Source organism: Esox lucius, chromosome 11, assembly GCF_011004845.1.
Source record: "Esox lucius isolate fEsoLuc1 chromosome 11, fEsoLuc1.pri, whole genome shotgun sequence".
NCBI lineage: Eukaryota > Metazoa > Chordata > Actinopteri > Esociformes > Esocidae > Esox > Esox lucius.
The window spans coordinates 37,755,516-37,772,212 of NC_047579.1; the positions used below are offsets into that span (position 1 = coordinate 37,755,516).

The 16,697-nt window shown below is 41.6% G+C and overlaps 1 protein-coding gene across 6 annotated transcripts in view; it reads left to right on the forward strand.

The window, feature by feature from the left end:
* Nucleotides 1–16,697, forward strand: part of crhr1 (corticotropin releasing hormone receptor 1) — a 175,832-nt gene that overhangs the window by 144,848 nt on the left and 14,287 nt on the right. For all 6 annotated transcript variants that reach the window (XM_020051070.2, XM_034295105.1, XM_034295108.1 and 3 more), the window contains 4 exons: nt 11,144–11,297; nt 11,388–11,448; nt 13,467–13,539; nt 16,034–16,119. In XM_020051070.2, coding sequence (XP_019906629.1) covers nt 11,144–11,297; nt 11,388–11,448; nt 13,467–13,539; nt 16,034–16,119 — 374 coding nt within the window. The remainder of the gene's footprint in view (nt 1–11,143; nt 11,298–11,387; nt 11,449–13,466; nt 13,540–16,033; nt 16,120–16,697) is intronic.

Genomic DNA, 16,697 nt, shown 5'->3' on the forward strand with positions numbered 1-16,697 from the left:
TGGTTAATTCCCAGCATTTACCAGGATGAAAAATGATCTGCTAAATTATGTAAATGTAATGAATAAATGTAAATGGACAGACTTTCCCCCAAAGGAAAAGCTATTTCGTCTTGTTGTTGAGCTTAAGGTGGTGGGCCAACATTGAGTCAGATGATGGCGTGGTACGCAGAGATTTCAAAAATGGTAAATGAGAACAATAGTGTAGTGTCATCTGTGTAGCATATAACAGATGATAAGGATGTGAGGGTTTAACAATAGCACTGCCAAATGCCTACGGGAATTGGTGTTGGAGTTTGTAATTAAAAAAATAAAACTGTCATTTTGAAAACTACACCTTATTTCTTCCAGGAATTTTCCTAAATAGGCGTATATTACATAGTTTTTCACAAATGAAAAACTATTTAAAGGCTTTAGAAGATTTACCAGTTTTTCCCTACAGCCCACGACACTTAGCGTTGGTACACAGGCGCTAATCACCCCTCACTGAATGCATGACGTCAATGGATGAATGTGCAATACTCCCAGATGAATGATAGTCTTGGTTCAATTTGAATTCACTTTCAAATGAAATACAAGATGTCCATGACCATTTAACAATTTAATTAGGCTGTTATTGAAACATAATACAAACGATATAGGCTACTTGACAATTCAACATATGCATGACACGTTATCGTTTTTCAATAGGAGATTCAGCTTCTTGTGTTTAAATTTAAAACAAACAAATTCTGTAATTCAATATTTTTTTTGACTATTCTATATAGTTTGATGATGACTCAGTGGATTAACTGATGCTCTGACTGGATGGTGATGCTGTGGAGAAGATTGTGTTTGCTAATAGGAGCAATTTGTAATGCTAATGACATGAAACAACGTTCGGCTCTGGCTCATACTGTTGGTTTGAAAGGCCTGGCCTTTCTAGTGTTAACGGAGCCCAGTGACTTGGTCTATAGAGAGATGAGAAGATGGCCTAGAAACAAGCCCTGGTGGAAAGAGGTAGTGAGAGCTCACCAAGTAGACACAGATCCTGTCATGCAGACTTGGAATTTCATCATTTTAGGGGCAAAGGCATTTGGCCTTCGATGTCACAAAAAACTTTAGGACACAAAGGCCATTGAGTGAAATACATGGATTTGGAGCTTACCTCAGCTACCTTTGACATTAACAGGGCCACAAAGGCCATGGTGGCCATAGGGCATGCAATGATTTTCATGAGGGGCAAGGACAGCCATGGCCGTCTTGGCCGTCGTGAAATTCCCACCCTGCTGACAATGTCACCTGGTAGAAGCAATCTGCCAAGCAGGATCCAAGAGTGTGCAGAGCTTCAGTGCGAAGAGAGCAGAGAGGAAGATCTGATTGTTAACTGTGTTTAAGGCAGCAGGCAGATCTAGGAGGATCTGGATATCATTAAATTAGAGGGGATGTAGCCAGTGGCCAGGGAGGAGTTTGTGTGAAGTGAGAGAGGAACGGACCAGGGGAGGATGGGATGGTGTTGATGAGGATGGTTGTCAGGCAAGATTTTATCTAGAGAGAGCGGGGTGATTTACATTTTACATTTCAGTCATTTAGCAGACCCTCTTATCCAGAGTGACTTAGAGTAAGTACATACATTTTAAGAAAGCCAGGTGAACCAGATGGCTTAGTATTGAGTTCATTCCAATTAATTGACTAATCAGCAAAAGTATGTGTTGTAAAGATGATAATTCAAATAATGAACATAATGAGCAAAGTTTAAAAAGGAAAATGGTAGTGGAACTGTTTTAGATATTCCATGAAAAGTTGGTTTTCCAAAATGGGTAGAGAGTGGCACATGAGGGGAACCCTACCATGAGAGAGGGCCTGGATAATTACCAGTGCTGCTTCCTCTTTGAAGTAAGGTCCTACTTGTTGTAGAGCATGAACCTGCAGGAAGGAGTCACTGCTTTGATGGTAGCAGAGAATGACTGCGTGTTGTCTAGGTTCTTGCCAAGATGCACATCCAAGAGGGTGGATAGTAGGATCTAGGCAGATCTTGAAATCCCCTGGGATACAGCCAATGCTCAAGGATGAGTTGACCAGGTTGGTAAAAAACAGGAGGTCTCCAGAGATGGTCTGGAGAAGGAATCAGGGTAGGAAGTGCAGTGCCTGAGAGGGCATGATGTTGAGGGCCAGCCATAAATAGCTGCACAGTTTGTACATTGCCAAGTTTGGTTAGCAAAGCTGTCTGTAGACGGCAAGATGGATGTAGAGGAGGAGGGTTAATGATTGAGGTGAAGGTAGAAAATAGTTTTCTGGAGTTAGAGGAAGAGACTTGGAATTTCGAGTTACTGAAATGTCATGCCCGACGGTACCAGTCCGACTTTTACAATATTTGAAAGTTTTGATATGATCATTTCTTAACACACCTATAGAATATATTAAATATGGTAGTAGTTGTATTATCTGTTAATTAGCTACAATATTACTAAAAACCACACTATAAGAGAAGGTTTCCACTCGTTACACGCAGTACTTTTATGACAAGCAACTTGTCCCAGCTGCTGTCTTGGATTGTAGATTTAAAACCGAGTGGGTGATAAGAGATGATCAGGTGCGTAAACAGTTTAGAGACAAATGTGACGGCTGGTACTTTACAGAGATGAAACGGTCCTTCACTGGACACAAAAGGAGAGGTGGTTGCAGCGGTAAAAAAGTACAAAAAGGATATGCAGCGGTAAAGAAGTACAAAAAGGATAAGAACTGCATCATGCACCATTACATCATCCTGAAGCCGCAGACTCTAGCCAAACTCGTCTTTCTAAAAGTGTTTTCAAAGTTACTATATAGACATTTAACAAAACGTTTTATTTAATTTCAGATTTTCGTTTTTACAGCCAATATACGCAATGTATACACTAGTTAAATGCTGAGCGCTTAATATTTGAACCCATAAGATTTTAAATTTCTTGACATGTTGCACATTGATAAAATATATTGTTTGTTGCTTTTTGGCTGTGTGCTTTTTTCGGCTTTTTTCGTTTCAATTTAATTGAATTCAAAGCGAGTAAATGTACTTTTTCATTTTATACATTCAATAGGCAAAATGTTGTTTAAAATGTTGAGCATCTGATTTTCATGGCAGCCGATAGTGTATCGAAAACGCTTTACTATTTCTTTGTCGTATAAAATTAATAATAAACAAATAATATAGTGCTACTTGTTAGGGTTTAAACTTTTTGGCTAAAATACTGATAGACAGATCTGTAGACAATTTAAAATGATGATTACTTATACTGTATCCTCATCCTTTCATGTTGTTAAAAAAACAAGCTAGAATTCATTAAAATACTGTATGGCTTTGTTAAATAAAAAAACGAATACTCGACATATGTAATCACAAAATTGAAAGATTTGACTAAACATGAATGAATGGAGCAAATTTGTAGTGGCAATCATTTTTCCTTGAGTGAATAGCGGTTTTGAGCAAAGCGATGGGAAAGACGTAGAGCAGTGGAGCAGAGCATAACCTTCGCTTGAGAGTGATGAGCAGGATTTCTATCAGCTCTCCGCTCACATACTCTGTCAGGTATTTTTTCGGCATCCATTTATCCCCGATCGTTATCTGGCAATCACTTCAGTTAAGATATGCGGTCTCCTGTATCTCCTAACAAAGGCAAACAAGAACATTTTTATTTGGGGCCTCCATGGATTGGACTTGTTTGTCCAGCACATCCCACAGATGCTCAGTTGGATTGAGATATGGGGAATTTGGAGGCCAAGTAAAGACCTTAAACTGGTTGTTGTGTTCCTGGTCCGTGTGCAGTATCCTGCTGAAAGATGCCAATATCATCAGGGAATACTGTTGCATTGAAAGGGTGCACATGGTCTGCAACAATGTTCAGGTAGGTGGTACGTGTCAAAGTAACATCCACATGAATGGCAGGACCCAAGTTTTCCCAGCAGAACCTTTGCCCAAAGTATCTCACTACCTCCGCCGGCTTGCCTTCTTCCCATAGTGCATCCTGGTGCCATGTGTTCTCCAGGTAAGCGACGCACACGCAGCTGGCCATCCATATGATGTAAAAGAAAACGTGATTCATCAGACCAGGCCACCTTCTTCCATTGGTCCAGTTCTGATGCTCACGTGTCCATTGTAGGCACATACGCAACAAACTCCAATCCATTGTGGGTCCTGACACCTTTCTATCAGTACCAGCATTAACCTTTTCAGCAATTTGAGTTACAGTAGCTCGTCTGTTGGATCAGAACACTCGGGCCAGCCTTCGTTCCCTTCATGCATCAATGGGCCTTGGCTGCCCATGACCCTGTCGCCGATTTACCGCTTTTCCTTTTACTGACCACTGCAGACCAGGAACACCCCACAAGGGCTGCAGTTTTATAGATGCTCTGACCCAGTCATCTAGCCATCACAATTTGGCCCTTGTCAAAGTCACTCAGAGCCTTATGCTTCCAATTTTTCCTGCTTCTAACACATCAACTTTGAGGACAGACTGTTCACTTGCTGCCTAATATATCCCACCCACAGACAGGTGCCATGATAACGAGATTATCAGTGTTATTCACTTCACCTGTCAGTAGTAATAATGTTATGGTTGATAAGTGTATGTTTACGCAGTGAAAACTTAGGTTTGTACTGAAAACATCTGTGAACTAGTAAATATAGCTCACAAATTGATGGGTTTAAAGTACTGTGGGCTGGTTTTTGTCTGCTCAGTGCTCTACACAAAGGCTGCTTGTTTTTCCGTTCATTATAAGTCATGGAAATTCAGCTTTTTAGTCAGTGAAAGTCAGGAAATTTGACAATTGACTTAGAGTGGGAAACCTGGTCTTTAATCAACACAAGTGCTTACATTGCGTGTTATATTTTGGAAATTGTATAGTTATGTTTACAGTGATATATTGGGGAGGGAAAAATCTGTCTGGAAGACGAGCAAATGTAAATGACCATCCGGTCTCAGAGTTACTCATCTTATCACCTTTCTTAATCTTTGGTTGATAAAAAACATAGCAGCACCCACAAACGGGTAACATAACTTCTACGCAATAATTTTGACCGGTTGTCAGCTCTAAGATGTTCTAGTCGCTAATATCTTTCGTTTTTGTGCCAGACATATTATGTTTATTTTAGAAAAATATTACTGCTAGTGTTGGCTGCCTGTTGGTTACTAAGTAACCCTTCTTATCCCAGTTTGAACACTTACTTCCTCGTTAATATCATAGTGTAGATCTTCAAACAATTACAATGAGGACATAGTTATAAACACTGTTTGAGCTAAATGTGAGTAAATAAGAGGGTGGTCTATCCAGTGATTGTTGTATCACTCTTACCTAGACGTTCTAATAGTGGGTTCTAACAGTACATTCTAATCACACCAGTGTGATCGTACACTTGAGGGACCACTCTAGCCTGATCACATTGGTATGATCGTACGCGTCAAAGGGTTAAGCCCCTATTAAAAAAGAGAACACTGTATGCATCTATATTGAACAACTATAGACCTGTTCAAATCTTCCTTTTATAGCCAAGATCATTAAGAAGGTTGTCTTCAATCAACTCAGCAATTTTGTGAACTCAAGCAGTCTCTTAGACAAATTTCAGTCAGGCTTCCGACCTAATCACAGTACTGAAATGGCCCTGATAAAAGTTTTTAATTATATACACCTGAATTCTGATTCCGATAAAATAACAGTTCTGGTTTTATTAGATCTCAGTACTGCATTTGACACTGTAGATCATAGATGTAACGGTCCCTGCCTGAGGGGACCGTTCCACTTCGTGTATTTTGTTTGTCCCTGTCTTGTCCTTATATGGTCCTTCCTGTTCTTGTTTCAGTTAATCTGTATATTAATTTCACCTGTGTTTAGCCCCAACCTGTTTCTGTTCTCCTTGTTTGTCTGTGTATTTAGTTCGGCCATTTTCTCCCTGCGCAGTTGGTCATTGGGCTTGTGTGCCTGTTATGTTTTGTGACCTCCTGAAACCCTGAGTATTCTGTAGTGCCCGGCACTCCGTTTTGCTTTCTTACTCCATGGCCTTCCGCCGCCCCTGTTCCAGCTCCGAAGCCTTCCACCGCCCCTGATTCAGTTCCCCGGCCTTCCGCCGCCCATGCTCCAGCTCCGTGACCTGCCCCAGTCCCTGTTCCAGGACATTTTCTCCTCGACCCGAAGGGGGCAGCAACGCAATATAGGGCGAGGTGCCCAACGCCTGGTCCGCGGTTCTCCCCAGAACAAAGGCCTCCCCAGAATACTTTTAGGGGGGGCTGAGTGGGTGCCCCTCTTCGTCCCGTGGCTCCTACCTGCCAGAAGCAGCAGCCCGTGCCTCCTACCTGCCAGAAGCAGCAGCCTGAGTCGCCTGAGCCCGAGGAGGAGTGGTTGCCGGGGTCTGGTCGCCACCGCCATCCACCCCGGCGCCCTCTCCTGTACCGGCCGCCACAGCGCCCTCTCCTGCCCTGGTTTGTCTCGGCTGTTCTGCCCCCTCGTCCGGTTTGTGCCGGTGGGGGTCCTGTGCTGCCCCTCCCCCCCTCCCTTGGGCCAGGGTTCGTGTTGGCCCGTCTGGTGGCCGGGGCTTTGGGGGGGGTACTGTCCTGTTACGGTGAGCAGCAGAGCATCTTCAGTTCCTGTCCCATATGAACGCATCCCGAACTTGTTTTGTGTCACATGTCTTTAATCATGCACACCAGGTCCCTATCTTCTCGTTTGTATGTGTTTAAATGTTTCCCGTCTGCTCCCCACATTTGTAGATCATTGTTGTTTGATGACATGTGTGTTGCCGTTAGATGTAAGTTTCATTATAACCGTTGTATACATTTGTTTTGCTGCTTAAGTCAGCCCCTTTCCTTTCTTGTTTGGTTGTGCTCGATATTTTGTTTATTAAAAAGTCGAAATCGACCACTTTCTGCCTGCGCCTGGTTCCTTCCGCAATCCCATGACACACGTGCTTGTGACTGAGCCCTTAACTGCACGGTTTAGCCTTACAGCTTTTATAAATTCCTGTTTTGTACCGGTTTTATTCTATTTCTATGTTTTTATTCTGTTTAATTTCTAATATTTTTATGTTTTCCTTTGAGTGTTTGTTTTTATACTATGGTATATTTTTTTCCTCTTTCTTTCTAAAGCACATAGAATTGCTTCTTTGTATTAATTGTGCTAATATAAATAAACTTGTTTGCTTTAAAAGCAGAGAGGAAAAGAAAGCTAGTAGGGATTGGAAGGACATTCATTCTGAAGTTTTGTTATCTTCCAGTTTTGCTCAGCTGCTAGAACTAGAGCAAAATACCTCTTCAGTCAGATGAAGAGGAAGCCGCTGGAGTAGTAGTATTCTCTTGGGTAATCCATGTGTCAGTTAGGGCCAGAAAGACATGAGCATGGAGGGCATCATAAACCGAGATTAATTCAGCCTTTTTGACAACAGATCGACAGTTCCAAACACTATCCCACATGGGTAGCTGGGCTGGGAGCACGAGATTAGAAAGGATGCTGCCACAGGTCTGGGAGTGTCTATAAAACTTATATGGAGACAGCTGAACATGGATGGAAAACACACATTTTGAGAGAAGACAGCACCAGGTTGACATTTTGAGTGATAAAAAGTGACAGATGGAGAAAAAAGGAGAGAGTGAAAGGATGATGAGAATAATAAACTTCAGAGTTACTTGCTTAGCTGAAACAGATCGAACTGATTGGAGAGATGACGAGATGGAAGAGGACAGAGTAGTAGGGGAGAGAATGAAGGATGCACTCTCTTGGCTGATAGGGTAGGATTAGAGGACAGAGTAGTAGGGGAGAGAATGAAGGATGCACTCTCTTGGCTGATAGGGTAGGATTAGAGGACAGAGAAAGAGACAAAATAGTGATCAGAGGCCTGGAGGTGGTTTTCAATGAGATTAGTTTTACAGTCAGCATCTATGATGAGGTCATGTGAATTTCCTTCCTTGTGATTGAGAGCAGACTGGCAAAGTTTGTGATCAAAGGAGGAGTGGAGTGGTGAAGCGGTGGAAAGAAATGAACCAACGTAAGACATTGGGAGGTTGAAGTAGGCAGGTAATTGAGTCGTGAGCTTTCAACTAGAGCTAACAGATGACTCTCCAATACTGGCCCTGATTACCAAAACAATGACAAATTACCCAAGCCTTTAATTCACCAAATTGATCAGTAAAGTAATCTAATGTAAAGTTATGCTCCGTCAACAGTTTCTGTAGGCTATTGGTATGATTGCAGTTAAAGTACATGGCTCTAACTAGTTAATGTGAGGACTTGATACTCAACAAAGACAAATATATACTCATAACCACATCCATCCTCTAGCTACAGTATGAATACAGACAGTTTGATTTTTGGAGTACAAATTTACTGACAATTTTGATTCTTTTTGGAAGCTCACTTGGGTGCCTGGACTTGATCTCAACACTACAAGGCAGCCTGAAGGAAGTGGCTGGCCAAACCAACTCAGCTAAGGTTGCCACACTGACTAACTTCCAGTCCCATTGCTTTATCGCTGCCTTAGAGGGGAGAGGGATTAGGTAAATGATATAACCTTATTTTAAAGAAATAATTACCTCAACTCAACCTTTGGTATCAGTAGTATTATATCTGACTATCGTATTACTACACGCTTGCTTAAACAAAGGGGTATTGTAGTAAGTAATCTTGTCCGCTTACAGTTGAGTCACACAAGTAGCTTAAGAAATATGAACTCCACTAGCAATCCTGTACTATGGGTATAGAAAGTCACCAACCTTACTAAAATGTTCACCTTATTTGCCTTACATCCTGAAATGAAAACACATAAAATCAGACTATTTACACACAGTAGCCCGCAATATCCAAGTGAAGGAACTGACAATTTTGAAGTCCACTATTTAGTTACCAGTTAAATGATTCTTTCTTAGTTAGTGTAGAAATGTTTTCTGGGTTGTTGTATTCTGTCCTAGTAGGTAGTCACTGGAATATTTATGGTTAACAGATGTTTCTGTAAGGTGGGAATACTGGGACAAAAGGGTTGCTTTTAATTGCTTAGCTTGCTTGATCCTTGAGATAACACCCCTGTGTCATAGGAAGAGCCCCAGGATCGGAATGTATCACTGATTGATAAGGGGTCTATTCTACAGGACTGGTTTTGTTTTCCTTAGGTCAGCTAACCAACCCTGACTACTTGAGTTTAGGATATAACCAGAGTGAAGGTGGAAAACAGGGCTTGCATTTTCCTCCTGAAATCTGCATGCTTCTCTGCTCTTGCAATCACCTCAAATCTCCTGAGTACTTTAAGCTTTGATATTTGTACAGTAATTGTAATACTCTCTTTATATATTCAATTCATTTGTTACGTTAATTTGTTAACTATTTGGAATTAATCAAAAACTTGTGATAACAAAATCTAAATAATTCCTTCTGGGGTAGTATTTGGTGGAACCAACTTTTGCTTGAATTACAGCCATTTGTCTCTTTCTCAGCTAACTTTACCTGAACTGTGCAATATTAGCAAATCTTTCCTTGCAGAATTGTTCGCGTACAAATTGCATGGTGACCGCAATATAATTTATTATACTTGTAAATTATGTTATCAAAGCCTTAATTAAGCTGTGTTGCTCTGTTTGTTGACCTGTCAAAGGCATTCAATACAGTAGATCACTCAGTCTTATTGAGAAAGCTTTTTTCATTGGGACTGTCCAATGACACTTGCTTCTGTTTTCAAAATTACCATAGTTACAGCACTGAGGATATTGTAACCAATCGAATTCAGCTCCACTCCATGCAATTGAAGGAACTGAAAAACATCAATCCTATATTCAATGTAGTCAATTTCCTACCTAGCCTAAACCCTGTGTGTCCGACCACATGCCACCACTGGAAATGTCAATGCTCCACTGATGCATCTGTAGGGTCTGATCAACAGCGTAGGTTTGTATTGTAAATGGGGGGGGGAATAACAGGAGGGTTCCAACCCCCCTGATATGCTTGCTAATATCAGGGGGGTCATGAAGCCTGTCACACTTCATAAATGGAGACAGAGACAGGCGCAGAAGTTTGAGTTTCCTTTTAATAATGTACAAGAGCACACAAAATATGACAGGCAGACAAGCACAATGACCAACCGCAACAGGGAGGAAAATGGCCGAACTAAATACACAGACAAACGAGGAGAACAGATACAGGTGGGGGCTAAACACAGGTGAAACGAATATACCGATTAACTGAAACCAGAACAGGACAAACAGAAAACATGAAATGGAACGGTCCCCTCAGGCAGTTGTGATTTTCTTAATGTATATTTTATTTCCATTTTGTATGTTTTACTGTTGTAATACAGGGCTCAGTGGTAAAAGAGACCTTGGTCACAGTTTACTTCTCTGGCACTCTTAGAAAGATTAATTAATTCGGATGTACCTTTATTCATACAGTCATATATTAAGAAATAAATAATATTTCAAAGGGAGTCATTTTACCTAATAATTAGCATGACAGAGTCTAAACAAAACAAAGTTACATTAGAAACAATGTTACACAGTCAATCTGTTCGCATTGGAAGGAGAGATGCCCCTCCTTAATGAGTCAAACCCTTGGAAGGAGAGATGCCCCTCCTTAATGAGTAAAACCCTTGGAAGGAGAGATGCCCCTCCTTAATGAGTCAAACCCTTGGAAGGAGAGATGCCCCTCCTTAATGAGTCAAACCCTTGGAAGGAGAGATGCCCCTCCTTAATGAATCAAAACCCTGGGCCTAAATCTACCCAGTGCGCTGGAAACAGATTTCCTGCTAACTGGAGTTTTCCACTAGGTGTCCTGCCTCAAAACATTCCAGGACCCATATTTTTTTTTTATAGACATCTCACCCCATGAAAGGACAAACAGAGGGTTCTGTCTGGATCTCATTAGTGACAGTTTGACAACTCAAACCTCCTCCTAGATCTTGTTACACGTCCTTAAACGAATGCCGCCCTGTTCACTATGTAGTACATTACTTCACACCAGGGCCTACTGGGCTTTCTTTAAAAGTACCGTCCTATTTATTATTCACAGAGTATGGTTCCAGTGTCGCATGCACTAAAGATCTTTTATTTATTTCAAATTGGAACTACCCCTCAAGGATTGAGGAATAGGAAACCTTTCGCCTTTACTTGTTTTTAATCACCCTCAGATTTTTCTTTCCTTCCTACCTTCCTCCATCTAAAAGCTATGGTGTCGGCTGGTCACGGCAGCGTATAACTACTTCCATGTGACAAACTTCTTCTGGATGTTCGGGGAGGGCTGCTACCTGCACACGGCCATCGTGCTCACCTACTCCACGGACAAGCTGCGCAAGTGGATGTTCATCTGCATCGGCTGGTGTGAGTAGCCTTTGTGTAACGGATAATTGGTTCATTTGACCAATCACAAGGAGGTCGACTGTTCTAGAGAGTGTGTGTGATTATTTACAGGTATTCCCCTTCCAATTATCATCGCATGGGCAGTTGGGAAGCTTTACTACGACAACGAGAAGTAAGTGCATTGCTTTTCCCTTTAGTTTTTCTCATTCCCTCTCTCACTCCTTGTCTGTCTTTATTCATGTCGCTGTAGTATCCAGGTGTGTTTGAAATGAGGCATCCAGATTCTTTGTGTCTTCCTCCCCTCAGAGCATCAGCGTCATAATTGTAGGGGATGAGATGAATGCTGCCCATTTAGCCCAATCTACTTCTTAACAGTGCTTTCTGCTAGGTTGTTACATGATCGATTCATACTCATTCCAAAGCTGTTCATTCAAAGTTGTTAGTGTCTGCCCGCGGCCACTGTGGTAATGATTCTCCCTGACGTAATCCCACACTGAAATCTCTTTTCCCCTGCACCTGGCCCGTGTTGCTGTAACCAATCAAATAATCAATAACATTCCCATTTCAAATCAATGTGATAATACCTTTTTACCTCAGAAGGTGTCAGTAAGACAATACGTGTAGTTCAGTTCAAAGTCTCTCAATCAGCTGTTAAGCTCCAGCACCTCCGTTTTATCAGTATCTTACCTGGGACTCACAGTTTGCTCTGCATCAAAATGGTGTGCAAATAGCTTAGGACTTAATGTTTTCAACCAGTAACCAAATGGTCTTTGAGCAAGATGTTTAACCCTAATTGCTCCCGTTAGTTGCCCTAGATCAGGGCTGCTCTGTCCTGGTCCTGGAGATCCACCATCCAGTAGGTTTTTTCTCCAACCCCAGTTGTGACTAACCTGACTCTGCTTTTCACCCAGCTCATAGTCAGAATCAGGTGTGCAAAATTAGAGTCGGAGATAGAACCTACAGGGTAGCTCTCCAGGAACAGGATCAAGTAGCCCTGCCCGAGATAGTTGTCTGCTAAATTAGCTAAATGTAAATGAGTTCCTACTTACAAAGGGTCTGTGCACACTGAACCAAACAGGTTGGCTTGTTTTTTTCATATGGGTGAAAACCAAACTAGCACAATCTAGGAGCTTTCATCTTAGCTTATTTAGCAGGTGCACAGTGCTTTATTGCACAGTGCACTCCTTCCCTGTCTTTCTTTTCAAATATCTCTCTTTCTCTGTCTCTTTATCTCTCACCGTTCCTTTTCTGGTCCCTCTCTCTCTTTGATGCCAATAAGGTGAAGACAGAATGAATGACTGGATCTCTCCACCAAATTGCATGTTGCATTAGTTAATGTGGACCATCTCAGCCCCTGAGGGCATTTTCTTGTCATTTATCATCCTTTTGTTTTTACAGCAATGTGGATGTGCTTGCCAGTCTTTGGTTTAGGTGTTTTTGTTGCCATAGGGTAGTGCTATACTTTTCTAATCCCTCTTCTTTCTATTCGTTAAATTTGTTCATATTTCCTATTCTATTTTCCTTGTACTTTTCTTTCATAATCTTTTTCATGTTTTTAACCCCTTTTCCTTCTTATTTTCTTAATTTTGTCATTTTTTCCTTCTTATTTTTTATTTTGTTTTCCCTTTGTTCTTTTTCTGTATTTTAAATGTTATTCTCCTTTTTTATTTTCTTCTTTTTCATCTTGTATTAATTCCTGTCCATTTAATTTTTCTCCTTCATCTTGTGCTCTTTCATTGCCCCCTTTTTTTCTCCTTATCTTTTTTCTTCTCACTTGTTTTATCTTGTTTACCAACTTGTTTTCCTCCTTTTTATTTTCCTACTTCTCCTCCTCCTCTTTCAGCATTCTCGTTTTTCTTATTGATTTTCTCCTCCTCCAACTCCTCCAACTCCTCCTTCTTTGCCTTTATGTTTTCCTTCTTTGTCTTTTTCTTGTTTTTCTTCTTCTTTCCCCCCTCCTCCTTGTCCTCAGGAAACAAACATGAAATCCACCTGATCTCGTACATGAGGAATTACAAATTTTTTACAGCCTTTCGACCTCCCCGTCCCTGTCTTTAAAGTCTATGCCCATTTCCAGCCACCAGTGTTGGGTATCGGTACCACTCAACCTGCCCAGACATTCATGGTATGGGTTTATCTCCTATCATTGGCCAGGGGGACCGGTTCAACTCCCTGTGTTATCCATTGCAGGTGCTGGTTTGGGAAAAAGGCTGGAGTGTACACAGATTACATCTACCAGGGCCCAATGATCTTGGTGTTGCTGGTAAGACATTTTCCTCCCAGGTATAGACATTTATAGATACATTTGTGGTGCCCTGTGCTTGTTTTCTCACATCCATGACCTCGCGCTTCCACTCAAACTATGTTTGTTGATATGTACTTACATAAAGTGTGGAAAGAAGCCCTTGATGCGTTTCGAGGTCAAGTGTTTGCTTCGGAGTTAACAGCGTATAGGCTATTGACATACAGAGCTGTGTGAACATCATACATTGGAGAGAACAAGTATTTGATACACTACCGATTTTTCAGGTTTCCCTACTTACAAAGCATGTAGAGGTCTGTAATTTTTATCATAGGTACACTTCAACTGTGAGAGATGCAATCTAAAAAAAAATCCAGAAAATTACATTATATGATTTTTAACTAATTAATTTGCATTTTATTGCATGACATAAGTATTTGATCACCTGCTCTCACAGACCTGTTAGTTTTTCTTTAAGAAGCCCCCCTTCTCTCCACTCATTACTTTTATTAACTGCACCTGTTTGAACTCGTTACCTGTATAAAAGACACCTGTCCACACACTCAATCAAATAGACTCCAACCTCTCCACAATGGCCAGGATCAGAGAGCTGTGTAAGGACATCAGGGATAAAATTGTAGACCTGCACAAGTCTGGGATGGGCTACAGGACAATAGGCAAGCAGCTTGGTGAGAAGGCAACAACTGCTGGTGCAATTATTAGAAAATGGAAGAAGTTAAAGATGACGGTCTATCTCTCTCGGTCTGGGGCTCCATGCAAAATCTCAACTCGTGGGGCATCAATGATCATGAGGAAGGTGAGGGATCAGCACAAAACTACATGGCAGGACCTGGTCAATGACCTGAAGAGAGCTGGGACCACAGTCTCAAAGAAAACCATTAGTAACACACTACGCCGTCATGGACTAAAATCCTGCAGCGCACGAAAGGTCCCCCTGCTCAAGCCAGCGCATGGCCTGGTCCGTCTGAAGTTTGCTAATGACCATCTGGATGAACCAGAGGAGGAATGGGTGAAGGTCATGTGGTCTGATGAGACAAAAATAGAGCTTTTTGGTCTAAACTCCACTCGCCGTGTTTGGAGGAAGAAGGATGAGTACAATCCCAAGAACACCATCCCAACCGTGAAGCATGGAGGTGGAAACATCATTCTGTGGGGATGCTTTTCTGCAAAGGGGGCAGGACGACTGCACAGTATTGAGGGGAGGATGGATGGGGCCATGTATTGCGAGATCTTGGCCAACAACCTCCTTCCCTCAGTAAGACCATAGAAGATGGGTCGTGGCTGGGTCTTCCAGCATGACAACGGCCCGAAACACACAGCCAGGGCAACTAAGGAGTGGCTCCGTAAGAAGCATCTCAAGGTCCTGAAGTGGCCTAGCCAGAGGGAGCTGAAAGTCCGTATTGCCTAGCGACAGCCCCGAAACCTGAAGGATCTGGAGAAGGTCTGTATGGAGGAGTGGGCCAAAAGCCCTGCTGCAGTGTGTGCAAACCTGGTCAAGAACTACAGTTAACGTATGATCTCTGTAATTGCAAACAAAGGTTTTTGTACCAAATATTAAGTTCTGCTTTTCTGGTGTATCAAATACTTATGTCATGCAATAAAATGCAAATTAATTACTTACAAATCATACAATGTGATTTTCTGGATTTTTGTTTTAGATTCCGTCACTCACAGTTGTAGAGTACCTATGATAAAAAATTATATTTGTAAGTGGGAAAACCTGCAAAATTGGCAGTGTATCAAATACTTGTTCTCCCCACTGTACCTCACACACCTCCCAAGCGCACATGCCCCCATACCGTGTTGCCGTCATGACAACGCATTGTATTTACATACCTGTCTTCTAGAGCACATAGGCGTGTGAGGACACGGACACAGTCTTGGGTACGCCACCCGAGGGTGATTTATTAACAAGGCATTAATAAAAATAAAGAAAAACACAGAACAAAAGTTATTGTGTCTTGCCTCTCGTCATTGAAGTAATTTCTACACCGTTTTAACTTATCTGCCCCTTTTCTATTTAATTCATGTGACAGTCCTTATTCCCCCTTAGGTCCTTCAATACACGTAACGCTGGAACACAGTGTAAAATGTGACATGACCCGCCAGATACATTCTAATGTATTGAGTGTTATTTATTTATTTATTTATTTGCATTTAAAACGTCTGCTGTCAGTCACTCCGCAACCTTGCCCGAAGCCATACAGCATTTCATTTTAGAGTTATTAGCATCTTAGCAGAATAATTTTGTTGAGTTACAATTGAGAAGCAGCAGTCATTGCACATTTTCAATCCATTGTGAGTTTTGGTCTTTGCTAAGCAGAGCTAACTATATATCACTCATTAAAAATGCATATATATTTATATACTATGTTTGTCTTTTGCAGAGGTCAAGATTTGTAAAACAAAATGTACTTTCAAGGGTTTTGTTTTCACAACTGACCAGTCCAATGTACATTTTCTATCAACTCATTGTATTTCTTTGTCTCCTCAGATCAACTTTATTTTCCTCTTCAACATCGTGAGAATTCTCATGACCAAGCTGAGAGCGTCCACCACCTCAGAAACCATACAATACAGGTGAGCCAGGACCAGGGCCCCAAATATCACCCTACACCTTTACAGTGAACTAGTCCACATAGGGCTCTGGTCAGAAGTAGTGCACAACATAAGGGAGAAGGGTGCCATTAGGGACACGTGTCTGGGACATCTGAACCAGCCTCAGGTGTAGAGTAAACAACGTCTGGGACATCTGAACCAGCCTCAGGTGTAGAGTAAACAACGTCTGGGACTTCTGAACCAGCCTCAGGTGTAGAGTAAACAACGTCTGGGACTTCTGAACCAGCCTCAGGTGTAGAGTAAACAACGTCTGGGACTTCTGAACCAGCCTCAGGTGTAGAGTAGACAATGTCTGGGACATTTAAACCAGCCTCAGGTGTAGAGTAGACAAAGATGGGCCTGACTTACACATGTAACGGACAACATAGACGGCCTCGCTAGGAGAGAAACCATTATTGACGCCTGCCTGTGTACAATCAACTAATTTAATGTCCTTCAATGAACAGGGATGCAATATGGTGAAATAAGGGTTTCCGCGGGGTCATAAAAAGTAATTAAAACGTCTTAAATTTAACAATAAGAATTTTAGACCATAAAAA